Source organism: Augochlora pura, chromosome 11, assembly GCF_028453695.1.
Source record: "Augochlora pura isolate Apur16 chromosome 11, APUR_v2.2.1, whole genome shotgun sequence".
NCBI lineage: Eukaryota > Metazoa > Arthropoda > Insecta > Hymenoptera > Halictidae > Augochlora > Augochlora pura.
In genome coordinates, this window is record NC_135782.1 from 3347578 (window position 1) to 3370957 (window position 23380).

The window sequence follows — 23380 nt, forward strand, 5'->3', positions numbered from 1 at the left end:
ATAGTAAAAATGAATAGAAAGAAATAAAAATTAATAAAATGAATTCCAAAGGCGTGATTTCTTACATTAGAATTTCTGTCTCGTTAAATTTCACATGAAACTGGTTGAAACGAATTCATAAATATAAAACACTGTATATTTGCAGAATCTAGAAAACTATCAATTCTGCATGAATATCGGCAGTCTATTCATCGGCGAGGAATGCACCGATTCGAATCTCGTAGTTCTGGCTCGGCATTATCGAGTGGCCTCTTAGACATGAATTTGTTTGTCCAAGCATAGTCAATGTTATTGCACCTGACCTCGCAACGATCGATACACGTATCTGCACGGTTGTTATAGGATAAGACGTCCCAAGCCAAACAGAATTTTTTTACAATATTTACATACGTTTTTTATAAATGCTGGTAAACTGAAGTTGACATTTGAAAAATAAAATAAGTTGTTTAAGAAGTTTAAGAAACACGTATGAGTTTAAAACGATCGGGTTTTATAATTATTTATTTGCAGACATTTATTTCCTTCGACGATTAATTCCACGCGTGGAACAATTCTTTTTCGCGGTAAAGAAAGCTTTGAAATTTAGTTAACAATTTTTAGTAAAGAAAGGGGTGGAAATGAGAGACGATCGTAGCTGATTATAATTTTTATTGCGGTGGAATAAATAAAATAATACGCACATTGCTCGAATACATCGATGCCGCGTTACGCGCGACAGTGTCTTTAATACTTCGCCTAGCGCTAGTTACAACGGAATAAATAAATAAATAAGTCACATAGAAAAATGTTCGAACGGTATAACCTAATCGCATCGATGTCATGGAACGACGCGGACCCGACTCTGACTTCCGTCTAATTGGCAATAACAATTTTGTCTCGTCGTTAACGCCAATCAACGATGAATGCCTCCGAGCGCGGCGAACCATTCGACAAGAAAACTGTACAATAGAATAAATAATAATAATAATACGGATCACATAGTACGTAGAATAATACGAAGAGCCGCGTGGCTTGTGCTCGATTAATTAACTAACTCGCCGGATGAATTACGCCGATGGAAAAAATAAAAAACTCATGGAAATGACGCGACGAAGACCGTGCACGAATCTCTGCGCTCGCGGCGCAAATTTTGCGCTCGCGAGGAAAAAATAATATAATCGTTCGAGCAGAATTCGGCAACGTTTGCACAGCCTCACGTGTTCTATGAACAATCGAGAAAACGACGCGAGCACGGTCGCGACGATTTTAACGGAACGGGGGGGATCCGGTGAAACTCTGATCGTTGTCAAGACGCACTAAAATACGCACAGTGGCTTAACGGGGTTGGCTCGCGACGAGATCCGATCGAGCACCCGACGTTTCACGATGCTGGAAACAATTGTTATCGACGCGCAATTATCGTGGAACAAATCTAACAATTCATTCGTTCGATTAATTAATTAATTAGTTATCTAGGTGACTCGATCGCTTCGCACTCTGCAACCCTTCGAGGGCCTGGATCGGGACGTCGATTCGTCGATGCGCTTTTCAACTCAGAATTCATCTTCAAATATTCGTTGAAATTCATTGAAATTCGTTAAATTAATCTACGGAACAACATCGCATAAATTCGAATTCGATTGTTCTTGTTAAATCGTTTATAACAGTCGGTGGACTGCGACTTGTAATTTTTCTTCTAAATTACACAAAAATATACGAAAAATATATATATATATTTATTTAATATCTAATAATACGATATATATATATATATTTAATTTATTATTTGTGTAATTTAGGATAAGATATATATATTTAATACTTAACAACCTCTGCGTTTAATACGATTTTTATTCTAAATTACACAAGTTTATACAGAGAAAGATATATATATTTTATATTTAATAATGCAATATATATTTGATCTATCAGCATGTGTAATTTAGGATAAAAATGTGTGTATATATTTAATATTTAATAATACCAAATATATATGTTTAATATATCGTAAATCTCTGTAATTTTTTAATGCGTAACTTCAAAACGAAAATTGAATAAATAGGTTGCAAAAGCAAAATAAATAATTTACCGACTATCATAAAAAAAAGGAACGAAGATCCTGGAGAAATTCGTCGAATTTCAGAAAATATTCGAGTTCGACAAAGTCGCTGAATTATCGCGAACGTTAACGTTCAATAAATACTATAATCAGATTCAACGCTCTTAAGCCACTGTAAGGCGAACGGATACGAAACTAAACCTATAGCGAATCGAGATACACGGTGACGTGTCGCGGATCGCGATCGATCAAGAGATCACGGCGTCGTCGGACGGCCGGCGATCCTCGAGCGTGCGCGACGCTTCCGGTCGGGGACGCGCCATTTCTCGCCGTCGTCGAGAACGGGAACTCGTCGCTCAAAAATATTTAAATAATCTATTATTAAAAAAAAAAGTATATAAAAATCATGTTCGAGAAAGAGAATGTTCGCGGAGAAATCGTTGCAATCGCTTTTTCGATCGAAGGAAAACGCTTCTCTGAAATATATATATTTATATTTAATATATTTTCTACGAGATTTCGATATGAGAGATAATAATGAAAAAAATAATAATTAAATCATGAGAGATGAAATATTTTTGAGCGGCGACACCGATCCGCGTGTAGAACGCTCGCGAGAATTGTCGCGCCAACGATAAATGTAAACGCGTCGTACGATCAATAAATAATATAAAAATAATTTAACTAAAGAATAAGTTACTAGAGAGAATAATACAAAAAGGAACGAACGGAAACGAACGGTACAGCGGTGGTACGAATCTTGGACGAAAAGAATGCGCTTAACCGTATGGCGGACATCGAGCGGCGGCCATTTTGGTTCACGCGCCTCGCTGTCCTCTTCTTCTTCTTCTTCTTTCTTCTTCTGTCTCCCCCTCATTTTTCTCCCATCGGTTGCGATCCCTTCCACACCGTCGTTAATCACTTAAGTATCCTAATTAGTGTGAGTTCGTTAAAAGTTTAAGCTCGGACGGAGGACGGTCCGTAATACTGTTCAGGCGGCTTGAGGGGTCGAGAGAGGTCGTGTTACTTTTTCATTCCTCGATGCCGTTTAGCGCTCTTCGACTGGCTGCTGCTGCTGCTGCTGTGTCTGTTTCTCTCTTCGTTCTCTCGCCCCACGTACACACCGGCGCTACCTGTCTTGCGCGCCGGAAATTAAATGAACTGGTAATCGACGTCGTTGCCTCGCAAGGACTCCTTGATCTTCTGGAAAAGAATCGAGAAACAACGGGGTTCGTTACTAATGCCATCGTCAAACTCGACATTATAAAGTTTCACAAAATGTCAACTTAAACTGTTTTATTATAGTCTTCTACTTCGGCGACTTTTATTATATTTTATTTCTAGTTTTCGGAGGATGTTTTAAACATATTTTTAAGATAAGATGACGGCGTTATCGATTTCTTAAATATGTATAATTTTAACTTAATTGATTGAACGCTGTGAGTATGAAAATTAAGGTGTTTTTGGTTAGGAGATCATTGTTATTTTCAACAGCTTTTTCATTGCGATGTCATGTTATAAAAATATGTATAAAAATTCATATAGATAAAATATATATAAAAATATCTAATTAATATTTAAATAAACCAAGTTCAAAATGGAATATAACAGAGACTCGAATAAAAAGGGATGTTTCCAGTTGTCTCCCTTGTTCTAACCCCTCCACAAATTCAACGCGATTGAAACTAGAGCAATTGCTGTTACATAAAATAATTACTACGAATAAATTGCATTAAACGTAAGTGTATTTCGAGGGGAGAAACCTCGTCGAATTCTGCGAAACCAAAGAAATCGTTTCACTTGCTTCAGAAATCGCAATCCTTTGCTATTATATTTCCGACTGAATCATAGACTTCCGCGAATCTATAGGTTACGATACTGCTGATCTATGAATGAGTTGCAGAGATAATTACAGTGTGAAAAGAAACTGTTATTTTTGTGGCGAATTGTCGCAACATCTCGGCTTTTGGTATCAGTATGAAACGTAGTACGACGAAGTAGTGCAACGAACAACTGTTACGCGAATCAATTGGACAATTAACAAAGTTGACCTCGCGCATTTTCAAATTGATTGTATGATATTAATTGCAGAAAACGAAGCTGCTTTATTAACGTGACGGTAATAAATGTTATTATTGTTTTATCAATTTGTCGAATATTTCATATAATTTTATGTCGAATATAACAGCTTGCTTTCGGAGCATTTTAATTGAACAGAGGACACTGCTATATTATAAATTATTCTCTTTCATTATAAATCATTCTGTTTCATTGTAAATCAGTATAAAGTATTATAAACAATTATAGATTATTACAAATCCTTATAAATCCTTTATGAATTGCTATAAATCATAATCGTCCATCAGAAAATCATAATTTGTCCCCATCGCCTGCCCTAATTTTCGCGAAAATAAAAATCGCCGCCGATATTTCGACTCGTCATATTTTTCAAACACACGGTGCACTATAGTCGATTTTTTTCGACCGCGAATTTCGTCAGATTCTGCGGCGAATCGTGACCGGTGAAAATCGACGTTGAACAGCCGCGATTGAACTGCGCCGCAAAGTATAATCGCGTGCTACAATAAGGTCACGCTTTCTGCCCAGAGTTCGCCGTCGAACGGGCGCGTGCCATCGATCTCCCCCCGGCCAAATGAATTTTTTCCGTATCCCCGTTGATTATCGGCGAACGGTTTGCAATTAGCTGGCGGCGGCGCGCGCGCGTCGCTTATCGCGTGAAAAAACGCGGCGTTACGCGAATCAATCAGGAGTCGTTGCAACGGGATTATCGCTCGCGAGCCGTGACCGCGACACATCTTATGCAACCGCGGCCCGCCGATTCCATTCATCGCGGACGAAGGATACCAGGATCGAATAAATCACGGATCGATCGCCGCTTTAGTTTCGCATCCCGGCCCGATGCAAATTTCGTTTCGTTGCGCGTTAACCGTTCGGAATTGAATAATCGTCGGGCAATTACGAGAAAGAAGTCGGTTTTGCGCGGGACGCTCGCAAGAAAGGCCGCAAGTCGGACAAGTTAATTAGTCGTTTGTAATTATGTACGATTTATGCATATGGCAAATCCACGTTTATCGTATTTAAATTGGTAATAATTATTCGTGATTTTAAGAATATCGAAATTTATATTCCATCCATTAACGCAATATGCATCTCCATTAATATCGCATCAGGTTGACAAATATCGCGATGTTTAAATATAATAAGATATTAATAATAAGATGTTCTTGCTAAAAATTGCCCGAGTATATTTTTCTTTGAACATGGAAGCACGTTGATGGAAAACATGCTCCCCTATGCAAGGATAAATGGGACGTGCTTCGCAACGGTATATGCATCGTACGTGATAGTTCGTAAATTAGATCCGGCGGAAGATGACATTCGATTGACATAACCTCGAGCTACTCAAAGCCCGGGAAACATCCCTTAACCATTTATTAAAGCTCGAAATAAAATAGCGATACTTTCGATCAACGCCGCGATCTTTTCGTCGTCGCTTTTGCAAATTTACTATCGCATTGTAAATTTACTAGAAAAATATTCAGCGCCGAGTAGAAGTGAAATTTTCAAAGAGACAATAGGGATGCTTACCATTGGTAGAGAGAGGATGTTCTCGTCGTCGAGCACATCCGGATTGTTCGCGACGTATCGCACGAAGCGCTGCAACGCTTCCAGTCTATTGTTCGTTGCGGATCTTCGTCTGCGACCTCTGCAAATCAAACCATCGAAACAATTAATAAAGGATGGGCAAGAATGGTCGTAAACGATCGGAAAATTTGGCCAGGGACGTAGCGTTCCCTCGAGACGCGTTCGTTCCGGCGACGAAGCAAAAACCGGCGAGAATTCGAAGATTACGCCGACGACATGTGCTCGTCCCGTGAAATGGAATATTCATGCGAATAAATCAACTTTTTCTCGGCAACTTTTTTCCCGCCTTTTTTTCTTTTCCACGCGGACCCGGGGTGGGGGGTGAGCCGGGATCACGCGAGTCACGCGTGTCACACGTGACGGCACCGTAAGGAAAGGGTGCCACGTGCCCATCGTACGTCGCACGACACTGTATCGTTGACGACTGTTTAATACGTTTTTGTCTTCGATTAATTAAAATAATTGTCGTCGATTATTGCTAGCAGAAGCGCGAGAGCAGTTCCGTCAAGATAGAAATAACTGTTCGACGATTTAGTAGATTTACGGATTGTTTAATTTATCCTGATTTGTACGATAACTTTATCTCGTTTATTTGAAAGATTTGTAAAATATCGTAGTCTTTTAAATATTAATCGATGTCCTTGCGATTACTTAAATGTTGCATTTCTTTTAGATGGAATTATAAAAAAGTAACAAAAAGCTAGAATAAATTTATTATCATATTATTTTATCTATGCTATATTATCTTATTTTATCTATGCCATATTATTTTATTTTATCTGTGCCATATTATTTTATTTTATCTATGCAATATTATTTTACTTCATTATCGCGATTATATATGCAATTCTTCCATCTCGTGATTAACGTTGAAAGTGTGCGAACGGGAAGCCATCGTTATCACCGTTGTAAATCACTCTAAAAATGTACACGCTTGCATGATCACTTGCAATCAATCGTGACGTATGATCCGCCGTTAATTATCCAACGGCGAGCGTTATCGTGGCGAATGTAAATTAAAGTTGTGCAAGTTTCGTTTCCGACAGGCCGGCGGATTTGCTCGTGGTGGGAACCGACGATGCCGTGACTCATCCTATGAGCTAACATTTTCGGTGGCTAACCGGCGAAATCGTCTGTCTCTTTCACCTGCCGCTTCAAGCTTTCGCTATTTTATTGCAAAACGAAGTGAACAGCACCGAAAACAACTGTTTTATTTCGGCAACGATTATGTGAATCGCTGTTTAATTTTAGAAAGCATTTAAAATGAAATTAATATTATTAATGAATATTATTTATTAATTTTGTGATTAAAGATTGCGAAATAATTCAGCTATATATTTTTGCTAACTTTTCGAGGTTTTTGAGTTGCTGAAACATGAGGGGGAAGGGATACGAGGCGAGAATATCGCGAACGGAATCTGAAAACTGAGAAATGTTACCGGTTCCAGGCACGTTCAATGTTCGCATGAATTTACGTTGCAAATTGTTCCCCGCGTGGGAGAGAACCGTTCGAAAAGGTCGTCGCGCACTATGGCCCTAGTCCTCGCCGGACAATAGCGGGGAGCAAATCAACTTTGCATCCAGTTTTCGTGTCCGCCCACGAAAAAGACCGTCGACTACCGAAATAATTGGCTAAGAGAAAATTATTGCCCTCCGCTACGTTAATCGCGTTAACCAACGTTTCTATAGCTCGACGTTTCGCGATGCTATTTGTCGATATTTATGGACAATGATATCGACATTTATCGATATTTATAGAGAATAGTATCGACGTTTGTCGATATTTATTAACAACCGTATCAATATATGGTGTCGACACGTACAGCATCGATAGTCACCCCATTTCAACGCGTTCGCCTAAGCTCGGCGACGGTAGAATGGAAAATGCACTCTCTATACAATAAATACATCCATAAAGTATGGTCCAGCGAATCTCGCGAATATGTTGCACCGGATGCGACCGGTTTTCCAGGAAATACTCGACGGGAAGCTAACCGTTTGTTTTCGTTTCGGTACTGTTCGTCGAAAGAGATTTCCATTGTTCAAGTATCAAGACATTGAATCAGATTTCTGCTAAATCAATTATACTGTAATTAGAAAATTTGATCCATCGCAATTCTTAATTTTAGTTGAACGTGATTTGGAATTTTAGCTCAATTCAATGGTAATTTGTAATTTCAGTAATTTCAATTCAACGACACCGTAATTTCTAATTTCAATTAATCGTAAATTTCAGTACAACTACAATTCAACTAAATTCATAGTAAACGTAATTGAATTACCCGAAAATTCATAATATCAGTTCAATTGCACCTTGAATTGTAATTTCAGTTCATTAACACCGTAATTGTTAATTTCAGTTCCTTAGCATCGTAATTTGTAATTTCAGTTCCTTAACATCGTAATTTGTAATTTCAGTTCATCGACACCATAAATCGGTAATCACCGTAACTCGATCGCTAATGACTACGTAATCGCGCAAGGAGTTACAAGGCGATCGAATCGCGATGCAACCGCGTTACCACGTAATGAGAACTCCTCGAGTAATTGAATCGTGGCCCCGCGCAACTTTGCATCGAGTTCTCCGCGGCGAAAGGGAAGTTAATCGCGAGCACAGTCTCGGAGGAGTAACCTCGTTCGCCGACGAAATCGCGAGCGAACCTGGAACGAATTACAAGCCGAGAAGGAACACATCAGCGCCGCGAAATGAAAGAGCGAGCGCGAGCGTCGTCGAAGGAGAAGCTGTTTTTGGAAATGCTTCGCGGAAGGTTCGAAAATTTCAGCGAATTTTCACCGAAGGCGAGTCGCGGTCGAATGGGAATTTATTCGTACGGCATAGCGCGGCGCGGTGAGAAGCTAACCCGGTTAGGGGGTTCCATTACCACGCGGCATCCCTTACGCCGAACCATCTTCCTATCCTTCGTTCCCTCCGAGGACCACCTAGCCGCCATTATGCTCGTATTATTCAGTCGGCGTCGTTCCGTACACACGCGAATACTTATTTCTGCGTTCCGAGTGCACCGCCTTATGCATTTCCCTTGCCCTCGAAGAAATGAAGAAATTCGCGCCGCCTGACATACTTGAATTTCATTATATTTTATTACTTTTATTACTTTAATTTTATTATGTTCTTACGTTTATTATTGAACTGTTATTTTATCATTAATTTCCTGTCCAATTCTAGGCTTCAGAATTCATTTATGCTCTTATTTCTTCTCGAGATTATTTAATAAATTAATTATAGAAATAATAAAAGCGTTTTCATGGAAAATGGTCTAAATAATCTAAATAATTTTAAAATCATTTTATGATTGTAGAATAAAATTGTAAACGATGAAAGATGGCCGCGTAAAATAATTACATTATTGGAACCACTGCTGTGACAACTGTACAAAATCAATTTTAATTTAATAATTGGCATAATATATTCTATACATTACATTCGCTATATTATACTACACTATATTATAATTTCAAATTAATTCAAACAACATTTCCACGTAATTCTAATGTATGTCAAGCGTCGAGAATTATTTTCCTTTAATTAAACATTGCACAGCATACCGTTGCTCGAATAAAATTATTACAAGTCCAGAAACAAGCCGGCGAATGAGAATAATATTAAGGTTGAAGGGACTCGACAGGAGATTAACCGAGGTTCAAGATAGGGATGTGTGCTCGAAGGTATCTCTCGGTTAGTAGGCCGTTCTTTTCCATTTCGCCGCGCGATACGTGACCGGCCGCCCTCCCTCGTTTGCTCCCACCCCTCGCGTTCAACCCCCAGGCCCCCCTTAGGATCAGGCTTGTCATGCAGCCAACAGGAGAATCTACCGGGCAGAAGCAACAAGTTGAATTTTAATGTCCCGGCTACTTCCACCCGGACGTGCGTCACATTTCCTATCCTCCGTTCGGTTTTTCTTCAGCCCCTCGGCTTCGGTCGTGTATTCTCGGAGGCAGAGCAAAGACTGTGTTACAAATTACATATTTATCGAATGACAGAAATTATATAATCTCGTTCCACTATTTAATTCATTTTTTAATAAGAAGAAGTTAATATATACATCATTCAGTAAATTGGAAATTAATTATGCCTGATCATTTATTAATACCTTGATAATTAATTTCTATTTTATTTATACTTCAATCATTGATCTTTACTTTATTTCATTTATTATTATTTCATTTATTATTATTTCAGATGGTGCCTGTATTTTTAGAAGACTGCCAGTGTAATATTTCAAATTAATATATTATTTAATGTTACGTATAATATATGATATAATATTGTTCGGCTAATTGCCGCTGGCAGTGATCGATACGCGGGAGATCGCGAGACGGAACGACCTCACGCGGAAATAATAGCACGTTATGGTCGGCGTGAATTAAAAAAAGCTCGCGAGAATTCCGAAATAAATCGCGTAGGCCGCGGGATTCCTGAACCCAGGGAAACCAGAACGTTGCACTATCGGGATAACATTGGTTCTTTCGCCTCTCCGCATTTCTCCTGATTTCCTTTTTAAAAATAGCGCATTTATTCTCGTCGATCCGCTCCGAGATCGCGCAACAAATTCTCCCCGATAAACGCCTCATTCTTCGCGATTAATTATTTACTTAATAAATTTATGGGTAGTACTTTTTCTGGATTTAATTATAGTGCTTATTTAATTATAGTGCTTATTTAATTATAGTGCTTATTTAGTTATAGCACTTATTTAATTATAGCACTTATTTAATTATAGCACTTATTTAGTTATAGCACTTATTTAATTGTAGCACTTATTTAGTTATAGTAATTAGTACGAATTATTTATGGTACTTATCATGGATTTAATTATAATGCTTGCTATAGATTGAATTACAGTATTTGCTGCGGATTTATTTATGACCATTTTTAAAGATTGATTTACAAGACTCTTTATGAATCATTTACACTCCTTTATACGGCTGCGCCAAACCGTGGATTTATTAACGAGCGCGTATTATTCAGGCTATTTAACGTGTAATTAACCAGAGCGATCGTATCGCTGCCTAAGAAATCGGTGCTCCGAAAGATTAATAGCATAGTAACAGCTGCTTTAAAAAAAACAACCTGCCGCCTAATCGCCGCTTAAAATTACCGAATCTTTGAGTACATCAGTCTACTGACGCGAGACAATGCAGGAAATAAATTCGCATCGCCGCGGAAAACCTCGGAGATATATTTAAAATATAAATTAACGAAATTAAAAGTTATCCGGTTTTTTTAATTAATGATTTATGGAGAATCGTTACACGGAGGAATTTACCGCGCGCGCGCGCGAACTCGAAGGAAACTTACAAATTACGGGATAGAAAAACGGAGGCGCGGAGATAAGAGCCGAAATGTTTGAAATTCTTCGGCGGCCACGATAACGATCGAATGACGCTGTTATTACATACGCGACGGTCAATGGGGATCAGATCGGTGGACGCGATACGGGCCCGCGACGTGCTCCGCTCATCTGTTAAATTTTGCAGCGGCCGAAAGATTTTCGGGGGCCGTCCGCCGCCGATAACAAACGAAAAAGGAGCAGCCGATAAACGGGCTGACCTTTCGCGGGGATTACGCAAACGGTTACTCACATTTTATCTGGATCCAGCACGCCGAATGCAACAGGCACCGTCACCACTTTTCCACGCACGTTTTCCAACCCCAGCAGCGTCTCGATCTCGGCGAGCCTCTGGTCCGACACTCGCCTCTGACGGCTGCAAACAAAAACGAAACAGACGTGGTCAGTGTTATATCCCAATATAAATATCTTACCAAAGCCATGGTTTTTCTATTCAATGAATGGACGAATTATTGCGCGACGGTGGTGCGAAGATCGTGTTGAGATGGTTAGAAAGGACCACGCGATGATTTTACTCGGAGAAGAAATTTTTTTAGACACCAGACATTTAGGACCTTGTCTTTTCACTCGACCGAACCGTGCGGAGTGCCTCTTATCTTGTTGGTACGTTTATATTTAGAGGGCGAGCGCTTATAATTAACTGAATTCTCTGGAAATCGTAGATACGAGACACTTCGGCAAGAACGGGCAATTCCACCGCTAATCGAGACCATCGGATATGTTCTTGTTAATTTTTTACGATTCTGGCACGGTCTCGGGGTGCTCTGATTTTTAACATTGCTGGTTGGGTCAGAGAAACAATTTCTAATCGCGAGGATGATTTGTTTTATTAGTTTCGTTTGAATTCCAGATTTCGAATTTTTAGTGGAATTTTCAAGGCGTATATTCTCTGGAAATTTCAAATTTTCCACCGATTTTAAATTTTATTTTAATTACAGATTTTCTGTTAATTACTGATTTTATTTTCATTGCAGATTTTATCTAAATCTCACATTTACTTTAAATTTCGTATTTTCCATAAATTTCGAATTTTCTTTAAATTTCAAATTTTCAACCAATTCAATTTCAACCAATTTCGAATTAGAATCGAAAAACGATTAGAATCACCATCGAGTCACCATGGAAGTGAAACGGTACGAAAATAGCGTGGACCGAGAATGATTTCTCTACGTATCACTATCCAAACACGTAAGAATGACTTGCAACGAAGTGACGCGCGAGTAATTACATCAGTCGGCAAACTTTCACGGTTAGGCACGCGAATTCACCGGCAGCCGTCGATTATTGCAAATCATTCGCCTGGTTACGAGAGGCCAGAGAAAAACTTGCTAAACGCAAAGTTAACACCAATTTTCCAGTTTCCGAATCCTTCGTGAATTTAACACCGAAATGACACTAGCTATCGGTGTCCGATTACGTCAATTGTTTTCCAGCACCAGAGTTTTCCATTGTAAATTCCTAATAATTTATTTTCTGCTAATTTCCTAATAATTTATTTTTCTAAAAATAAATCTATATTGAAAATAATTCTTCTCGTTATTCTTATGAAATTTAAATATTATTCGATATGATAATAATAGTAAAAATATTGTTGAACTGAAAACTAGCAGTGGTTATTTAAAATTAAAAGATTGAACTTTTCTAGTATTAACATCGTAGAGAAAATTATTTTTTAAATAATAAAAAAAAAGAGATGTATATTAACCATTGTCAATAGAGATCGGTAATATTCCTGAAGACTAATCTAATGTTGAAAGGAATAAAAAAAAGTTCTTATCGATGTAACATCTGTCCCCTAATGAGAACTCCCGCGGCCACGGCAATAAACGTCGCGATAAAACTTATTGTTAGACCGGTAGAATTTCATAACGACAGTGAAAAAAAAAATACGTCGCGGTAGAGAGGGGGTGGTGATACCAGCCGCGATCATGTAGGCCGCGCAGGATAATACCGTGTTTGTCGATCGCCGTTAATTTCGCATCCTCCGCCCGACACGTTAATCTCCCTTATGTATGCCGAAGCTCACGTTATCGCTGCCATCGTCATTATCACTTTTCATAAGTGTCCTGACGAGCCGCGCTGCCAATCAGAATCAAAGATAAAGAAGATTTCTTTGATTTCACTGTTTTATCTTAAAAAATATACATTTTTCGATGCTTCGACAGCGATTAACCCTCCGAGGCAATTCTGATTTGAAAGCTAATTATTTTAAGTAATTTGTTATTTGAAATCGCTGCATCGGGGAATTTTTCATTCGGGGATTTTTGATTTGAGAATTTCTAATTTAGGAATTTTTAATTCAGGAATTTCTGATTTAGGAATTTTTAATTCAGGAATTTTTAATTTAGGAATTTTTAATTCAAGAATTTCTGATTTAGGAATTATTAATTCAAGAATTTCTAATTCAGTTATTATCAATTCCAGAGTCATTAATTTGGCAATTTTTAATATAGGAATATTCAATTTGGGAATTTTCAATTCAAGAATTTGTAATTTAGGAATTATTAATTCAAGAATTCCTAATTCAGTTATTATCAATTCCAGAATCTTCAATTTAGCAATTTTTAACATAGGAATATTCAATTTGGGAATTTTCAAGACAGAAATCCCCGAAATCTCCCAGAACGATTCCAAAATTCTGGACAAACAGCACAGTTAAATCTTCTCCCCTTTATCTCTTCGAGATCCTTGATCTACCAATTCGCCAATATTATTTTCTATTTTATCCTCCGGCCGACCATATGGCTGCAGACCGGTCGTCATCTCGAACTCGATTCGGAAGGAGGCGGAGAGTCGCGATACGACCGGCGCTCGTCGCGGTATGTCGAAAATATATCGATACAGTATCGGGGAGATAGCGATCAAGATTGATACTTGAAACGTCACGTCGTCGTGGGATTTTTCCTTTAATTTTGATCCGGATGATCGTATTCTCGTTGCACATCGATTTCCCATTATCAGCATGATACATGTAATAAACATTATCTGATTACATTTAGCAGATGCATCGCCGCTGGATCATCGATTATTAATTGCAATCGAGCTGCAGTCGATTTCAATGACACAGTCTTCTGTTGTTTAAGGAACGTTTTATCTGTTCAGCGATTGTAAAATCTTTGTTATCTTGTCTATGATCATCTTTGAGTGCTTAATGCTTTCGTTATTGAATAATACTAGTAATAATATGTGTTACTGATTTCTGTTAATGATATAATATTACAATGTTGTAACGAGTCTCGAGTGAATCGAAGTTTCATTATCGGCGAATTAAATTGTCTCTATCTTTGGAATTTTAATATTTATATGAATGCATTTAAAATGATTTTCACCGGTTGCTGTGGAAAATAGAACACGATGTAGTCCCGCATGCGTGGCTATGGCCTCCCGTGAGAAATCATACAGCATTGCGTATTCACTGCGAGCCGAAAGTGTCAAAGCAAGTTTTACTATTTCTGAGAGAGCAGTGTACTGTGCTTCTACGTTCGAAATTTCAAATTAGGCTTATTTGTTAATATTGAATTTTATGTTATTAATTAATATGTTATTATATCAATATACAGTTGTATAATAAGGCTACATCATAGAAATTGTATGCTAATGCATTGCTATATTACTACATTACTACATTATTATATTATTATATTATTATATTATTATATTATTATATTGTTATTTTATTACAGTATTATTCTAGACTAAATGTGTTTCAAAATGCACGCGACTTTTCTGCATTTCAATCCAATAATTTGACTTGTATTTCCACTGTCGAGACTTTGAATTTGCCTCCATAAAATAACAATACTATAAAAAATTCATGCAAAAAGCAACAAGTTGAGAGACGCTTCCGGGTCGGAGAGTTGTCTCCCAGCGTTATCGATATCTCGACTAGGAAACGCGAAGGTACTTTCACCTGTGGATTCTCAAAAGTCATGCTCGACCCTGAGTTTAGTTCTAACAATAATTAAATTACTTTTTCCTCTGTGTTTTTTAATTATAATTATATACGAAATTATACAAAATTATTCCGGAAGTCTGTTTAATACTCTGGCGACTTTAAACACTGCTTTTGCATTGTCTGTTCTATATACCTCTGGCTTGGAAAATTACTATCTTGAAATATTATTATTATTATTATTATCATCAACTTTTTCATTAGGAAACAGGTCAACCGGATAATGAAGAAAGATCTTTTAGCTAAAAATTCGAAAGCCCCGCGCAGTTTTTCATTAAAATCGCGGCAGAGATTTCAACGTTATTAAAAATTCGGTCGGGCGCGCGAATCATCGCGTGTTTTGCAAATTAATGTTGTTCATTATTTTAATAGAAGTGGAAGCTCTTTAATGGACGGTCTTTTTAATATCGCCGGTCTCTCGTTGTCCCGCGAGCGTACTTTTCAGCGGAAACGGATAAATATCGCCTACTCTCTGATCAATCGTGGTCGGCGAAAGCCTTTTGTTGTTCGCAGAGGTTGCAAATAAAGCTGAATTATCGTTCAGCTGAAAAGACCGGTCTATCGGCAGAAGTCGAAGTCTTCGAGCCTACCAATTATCGGCCACCCGGGTCTCTTCAGACCCACACTATTACGTTCTCTAATCTCTACATTGCTACTAAGTCCCTTATTTGTCTAAATAATCTTCGCTATCGTAAAACCCGTATCACGATTCGATACCCTCTCTGCCAAAGAATCGTCGGAAAGACGTGATCATTAAACACCTTGACTGCTGATCCACCACCCTGACAAATCATGGAAACTCTATGGAATTCAGTGAACGTAAAGGCAAACTTGAAAACTATAAATTGCATTACTTTATTCTTCTTAAATTCTACAAATTTGAAGGAAATTTATTTTGAAGAACTGTTTTGTTAATTAGAACTATTATATTTTCTTTACCCACCCCCTCAAACTCTTCAAAAATATTAAAAATCATAATCGTCCATCAACGATTATTTCGCGATTTTAACTATCTAGAATTTACAATTGACAACTTTTTGGTTAACCTGTAACTTTTTAGTTAACCTTTTTAATAACTTATGTTCGACGAGGATATTCTAGATGACTGAAATTTTGCCGTTTCTTTAGGATGAGTATACTCGTTAAAAACAGCTAACTGATTCAATATATACTTGAACAATTTTCAATAAATCATATACTTTATAAAACTGTATCTGAACAAGCTACAGAAACAAATTACACATATACAGAATAATAAGACATAAGACAGTAACGTAAGACATAAGACTCTTTAGCCTTTAGCAATGGCAGTTTCAACCCTACGCCATCAAACCACCCCCATAAGCAATCACACTGACAGTTACCTCATAGAAAAATATTTGAACAATACTTAAAAATCTGATGAATTATCTCACGGTAGACGAAGCGTTGGATTCAAATTGATCATCCAATGATCGTAGAAATCGCAAGACATTTCAACCCCGTTAAACCATCGAATCTCGCGAAATATTCTCACCTGAGCAAGGGTGGCGGCCTAGCGTACGCCTGATCGGGCATTATCATAACAGCGAGGGCGCATAGAACCGTCAGGCTGGCGAACAGTTTGATCGTCGCGTTGCTCCTCATGTTTCTTTTGTATCGAACCGAATTCACAAACGATCCTTGAAATTCCGCTTCTCGTAGATCCTTTTTCTTTCTTTTTAGGAGGCGTATCCTGTGAGCTCCTCCGTCTTCCGGTTCCTCCGTCGAACTTCACACTGGATCGTCGCACACCCGGTTACGTTTCTCGCACTTTATTCCGTCGGCGGCACGCTTTGCGAGTCCCGCGTATCGTTCGCGATACAGATCGATCGTTCGTAATCGCCGGTATCTGGTAAATCCCCGTGGACTGCCTCTGGGCCCTAACCTTGTCGCTTTTGTCTCTTGGTGAACTGTAGCGTACCGTCGTTCGCTTCGAGCATATATACTCGAAGGAGAGTGCCGCCTTCCACCTCTCCACGGTCTTGGCCCATGCCCCACTCGGCCGGATCCTCCCTCACTTTTATCTCTTTCCTAGACTTCGACCCTTTTTTCCCCTGTGTGTCCACCTTCCTCTCGGCCACGGCGAATCAACCGGCGGCCCCCCCTGCCAATTAATACGTTTCACCGCCCCGGGTACCCGTTGTTCCGCGAACGATACCGATTTTTTCTTTCGTCCGCGATCCACCGTATCGCGAACGCGTCGCCCGGTGATGTACAGTGACAGTAATTTGTTACTCGTATTTTATATATTTTTTTAATCGTTAGTTGTTAGTTATTTGGGATCGTTTGCTATTATATTACCGCATCGCGGTTACATGGTGTTGAACAGTGATTATTATTAATTATTTATATTTTATATATACGTTTTTTAATTACAATCTTTAGTCATTAGTTATTAGGGATCATTACTTGTTATATTATTATAGTAGAATTTTATTTTTAGATAATATGTCGAATAAATTCTTCATAAATAAAATATTATTGCAATAACGTGTTGAGTAGAATTTTATCGAAAGCCTCTATTCGAGTAAAATTTGATTCAAAGAATGTATTCGGTTCACAATTTGAACACCTTTTATTCGAGTAATATTTAAAATAAATTCTTGGAACAGTGATTAATAAAATTGTATTTTAATATGAAACATTAACGCTTTCACACCTCAGATAATTCCCAGTAATATTTGCCGTTTATTATCGGAGGTTAGAAGATCTTCCGCTGCAATTTCTCATCCAATTTGCTATAGTTAAGTATGAAATATATCGAGCGATTAAGGTAATAGCTTCGAAGCACTTAGAAGGAAAAAGGAATTAAATCGGAATTGGGTTTCCCGCGCGCAATTGCTGCAGCCGGTTTCCGGAAAACGTATCGGACAAATATTTTTCTATCGCGTTTCTCGCCGGTTTCGCGCGCGCCTCTTTTTTTTTCTTCCAGCGGCGAGCTACTTTTACACGGCTCCCGGCTGCTGCGAGTCGAATACGCGAATCGAGAAGCCGAATGTCATTGTTTATGCAATATTGTGCAATCGCGTAACAACCGAGTGCAATTGCTAGACAAATCGTGGTTTCGCAAAAAGTGTTAACTCTCGCGGAAATCTCGCGGTAAAAATCACAGATAAAAATTGCAGATAGATAAAATATTACTTGACTTTCATTTATTTAATCCATGACACGATGCATTCCGACCGATTATTAAATTAAAGAGATCTGTAACGTCATCGAAAGTTTGCATCATGTTCCAGTATCGAGGTATATCTACTATAATCGCACGTTGTCGAGGTATAGTCGAGAGATTCGATATCGAAAGGCTGTGACAGTACATTTATTATATTAATCGATCTGACTCATTTCGAATATTTTATTGTTCGATACTGTATGTTATACTCGCGCAATTATCTGAAGATTAGTCATTAACGCCGGGTACAATTTTTCTTTCAATTTTTGGCGAAAGTTACGTGTCATTTCGATAGCCGGAGACACATCTAGCGTCAATCGCGATGATTAACCACACGGCGGAAGATAAATAAGTATGCCTTGCAGAGGCGGTGAGATCTCGCGTGAGATGATCTTGTAAAAATTGTTCTTAGATAAAGAGCATTACGACTGATGTAATATGCGAGAAAGGAGACATAATAAATAATATTTGCACTGATTGCAAATATAAATTCTAGTTTAAAGCTATATTTTCGACATCATATATGCGAAGTATACTTGCATGTAACAGTGCTCAAGTATTAAGAAAATTTAATAATAATAATTTGAATAAATCGAAAACTGGTGACAGCGAAAGATGAATTTAAGTTATACTGTAAAGTGGTATAAATATTATAATATAGTAAATTATTGTATATACATATGGTATACTATGCTATATTATAGTATATAGTACATACTATACTATCGTTCCGTAGCATAACCTCAACCTAACTTTATAAATCTTCTACGCATTCACATTATGGAAGAATACTTAACCGAAATGATAAAAAAATTATTCCGACAACAAATGCATACAGACGTAGACTAATGACTCATTAATTAGCGGCTCGAGATCTCTTTACTAGCGCCATAAAAAAGAAGACTATCAAAAGTTGTTATCGCGCTAGCAAAATGACTTCGTATCTCGACGTGCAGACAACCAGGCTTAGATCATTCTTTAATTTGTACTTTGATACTTTTCCGCTATGTTGCACGTCGCTGTGATAACCTAGATTATTGATACATTCCTAGTAGCAATTGTAGCAACAGGTATGACCGCGACCACATGACGAGGCGATTATTTTCTCGATCACACCGTTTACGCATGATTACGATTACTCTTCACAGGTATTCCCACGTTTCCAATGACTATCCAATTTTGCCGGAGCTGGTCGATTTTCATTAAAAAAATGACCAAGCGACGGCTGAAAGCCACAGTTATTTTTATATTGCGATCTAATAGATTTTACTATTTAAAATTAATTAGTGAGACGACTGGAAATTTACGATTAAAAATATACGATTAAAAATACACGACTGCAGATTTACGATTGAAAATTTACAATGGAAAATTGACAATTAAATTATTAAAACTTTCTAATTTACTTTCTGAAATTGTTGTTAACTTGTATCAGGCTCGACAAATTTCCAAAGAAGCTTGAACCGTATCCAGAGCCCGAATTAAAGGAAACTTCCTAAGACGGCAATCATTGTTGGTTCTCCAGTCGAAAAAAAAAAATGAATTATTGGTTTGCAGAGAGCATGAGGATTACAATTTCGTCATGGCAGATTATTGTTTCGCTTGCACAGCGTTTCGGAGATATTCTCCGATCTCGTATGATGCCACATTAGGTGAGAAAACACTGTTTCTCTCTTCGCGAGCTACTTGCAACGAAAACATGTTGCAGCAAGTGCTATCATCATGTATTGTTAAGTGTATAGAAATAAGAGGTACTTTTGAATTTGATTAACGCTACTACTAAACAACCTCAAAATTTACGTAAAATCATATTAAAATAAATGTTATTTATTCGACTCCGGTAGAAGAATTAAAAGCCGGAAAACAAAGGAGGAAAATTGAGAAGTAAAAATACAGGTGAAGTGGTGACGGGGTACGAAATAAAATTGTTTAATTACGTATCGAGAGAGTAAAGAGAGAGAGAGAGAGAGAGAGAGAGAGAATAGAAAAATAAAATGGAAAGAAAAAATAAAAGACGAAAATAAAAAGAAAATATAAAAAGCGAAATTAAAAAGCGAAAATAAAAAGAGAAAATAATGTTAGAAATATTAATTCATAGATTCATTCCTGAATCTGAGCAACTAATTTCCACGCATGTCAGATACGACAGCGGACGTGTCAATTGTCGAAGCCTGACGTTTGCATTGTAATACGTAATAGTACTTCGCTGCTCGTCGATAATGATACTATACTGGCATAACACGCCTTCCATACGATCACAGTGCACTCGCGTGTCGTGTGACCGACGCGACGCGACGCGACGTATCTCCGTCGACGAGTTCTCGTTAGATCAGCCTGTACTCCCACGTGGATTACAGCTCGGCGAACACTCGTCACTTAAAATTCGCGGCTACGATAAAGACGGGATGATTCACTAGTTCACCCAGTCCTTATCACCATACGAATGAGCTTGCGACTTTTAGATGATTTCACCTGGTCGACCGCTCGATCGTGTTCCGATCCACAGAGCCACAGCTAGCAACGCTATCATCATATAGACGTCCTTTTATTAGCAATCATTAGAATTATAAATTTCTTATGGGAATAATTAATAATTTAAACACTATTAGATCTATAATTAGAACTTTAATCAGAACTTTAATTAATTAAAGAAAGGTGTAAATACGTCCTTTTTATTCGAGATATTTTAGGTAACTAACGCGAATCAATTCAACAAATACAATAACGATCAGAACAGATTCAATAAACCATCGCATGCCTTCACATCTTAAACATATTCGGTGGTAAATAAATAAACCATCCATTTGATTGATTGTTGCATTTCAACTTATTTGTTGAAATTCAACAGCAATAATAAATCATTTTACAGAATATTTAATGCAATGTGTAATAACATGTATAGTCTTCCCAGAGCTAATGAACAAAGTATAGATGATAGAACTTCGACGATAGATCGACTAGGATCATTGATCCTTCGATTCTCTTCTCCCATTTTACGACGATTGGCTTCCTCGCATGGAGGGAGGGGATGGGGGTGGTTATGCCAAAGGAAATGAACCCTTTTGTGTCCCGAAGACACCTTACTCTTTACCGTGCCAACGTGGATTCTCTAGCGATCGTGCTAATCGTTAGGGAATCGTTAAAAATGTCAAATGATTTAATATGGTTTTTCACCTCGACGTCATTCACCGGGAATACTCGCGTCAACATCCGGTAAAAAAAATTCCTTTCAACTGCCGACAGCCTTTGTACTCGGATCAAGAAATTTCGTTGGATGACCAACGGTTAGACAAACATATTTTCAAATGAAAATTCATAGAAACTATGCGACGACTCAATATATTTTCGTGGCGTTCCAGCGATTGATTAGTTCATGATTTGAAAATAAGTTTGTGTTTGCGATGACTTCGACGACTGCGATTGGAAAGAGCTATTTTTAATGCTTCGGTCTGTGATCTATGCTTCGATCTAGGAGGATGATGTATAATATAATACTATTATTCTAATTATGTTATATAATTATATTTTGCTGTATTACATATTATATAATAATACAATTTATAACAATAGTATAGTACTTGGCGCATTGTCACAAAATTTTCTACCATTATTATTCGAACGACCCACGAATGAATTAACCCTCTTGCTTTTATTTATTGCAATCGGTGCCCGCAATTTTTGCATAAAAATCTGCAATTCTTCTTTTTAATTGTGAAATAATATAATACCGATTTTCCTATACCCTCCAACAACAAAAAAAGCTACAAAACTTACCACTCGTTGAAACACTGACCGGACAATGCGAGGGTGGACCCGTTAGACGCGCAACAGACGAAGATTCGTTCATTGTGCCGTGGCCCCACATGACCTTGTTTTCAAGTCGCGTAGCCCCGTTTCTATGTTGCAACAATCTTTTCCGCTTATAGATACAGAGCATAGTTGGACGGTGCCTCCGCTATTTATCAGACAGATTCGAAGATCACGGGGTCAGAACAATTTGTAAGCAACGGCGAGCTGGAACGCGAGAAAAAAGGAGAAAAGAAAAAAAATTAGAAAAGAAACGATGAATCCGCGACGAGCGTGGCACGAGCGCGCGCGTCTCTCTTCCCGTCAGGATCACGGAAACTTTTTGCCCGGCGCGATTCGAAATTTCGGTTCATAGTCGAAGACGATCAGTACGAAAATGATTAGAGCATGAAAACAAGGTGATATCAGTACACGAGTTCACGCGGCAGCATCTTCTTTATCGTCGCCGTGCCCTAGATCCGGCGTCGAAATGCTTTTTCGTTTAGGCGACGTCTGTGTTATGCATGGACAGGGTTATTTCGAAGGGGTTAAATACATGGGGTTAATTATACAGGGTTGAATATACAAGGTTATATATATATATATACAATATTATATGTACAGGGTATATTAAAATTATTTTAACATTTGCCGCCATCTTAGATCGTCCTTTCGCAGGCGGCGCGATTATGGCAATAAATTCTACAAAAAGTAATCGTTAATATAGTATTTTACATACTAGATGACCAAATAATATTTTTATTCTATTTACTATTATTATTATTTTGTTTTTCCATTCTCTCATTCCCTTATGGAATTATATCGTCGTTTGAATTTCGAGAACAATTAATTCGATTGCCTCGGTGGCCGTTGTTTAGATGAATTGGCAAGTAAATGGCGCGGTGACGTTCCCTCGGAATGCGGAGTCACACAAATTACATGTTACATATTTTCCTAAGAACGACATCAACCGGGATTTTTCCTTCGGAAACTTCGCGCGACGCGCAACAATCGTAAATCGTTTCCGCCGCCTTAATTGCTCCGCATCAATAATTCATCTTCGATCGACGACAATGATGCTCGCTAGGATGTCGACAGTGCTCGATAAAGACAATGGTTTTCCGGCTGGTTATCAGTAAAAATATAAACTGCGCGACGCTGGACCCAGCAAGATTGATGTTATCTTATTTCCTATTTCTCTTATCTTTCTCACTACTTTCTTTTATTATTGTCTAAATAATATTAATTTATTTATTTACTAATAATTTTATTATTGTTTCCCTTGTTTTCCGTATTCAATAAATAAAACAATAATACGTACCTTTAATATGTACTTTGTATGTAGATGCTATAATGTATACTTGTAATTTAATAAA

General features: G+C 37.9%; 1 protein-coding gene across 1 annotated transcript; it reads right to left on the minus strand.

The window, feature by feature from the left end:
* Positions 1 to 1973: 1973 nt before the first annotated feature.
* Positions 1974 to 17021, minus strand: LOC144476904 (uncharacterized). The gene is made up of 4 exons (XM_078194224.1): positions 16542 to 17021; positions 11306 to 11428; positions 5648 to 5765; positions 1974 to 3241 (listed from the first exon to the last, which is right to left on the minus strand). The coding sequence occupies exons 1-4, from the start codon at positions 16649 to 16651 to the stop codon at positions 3191 to 3193; spliced, it is 402 nt and encodes a 133-aa protein (XP_078050350.1). The 5' UTR covers positions 16652 to 17021; the 3' UTR covers positions 1974 to 3190.
* Positions 17022 to 23380: the final 6359 nt, after the last annotated feature.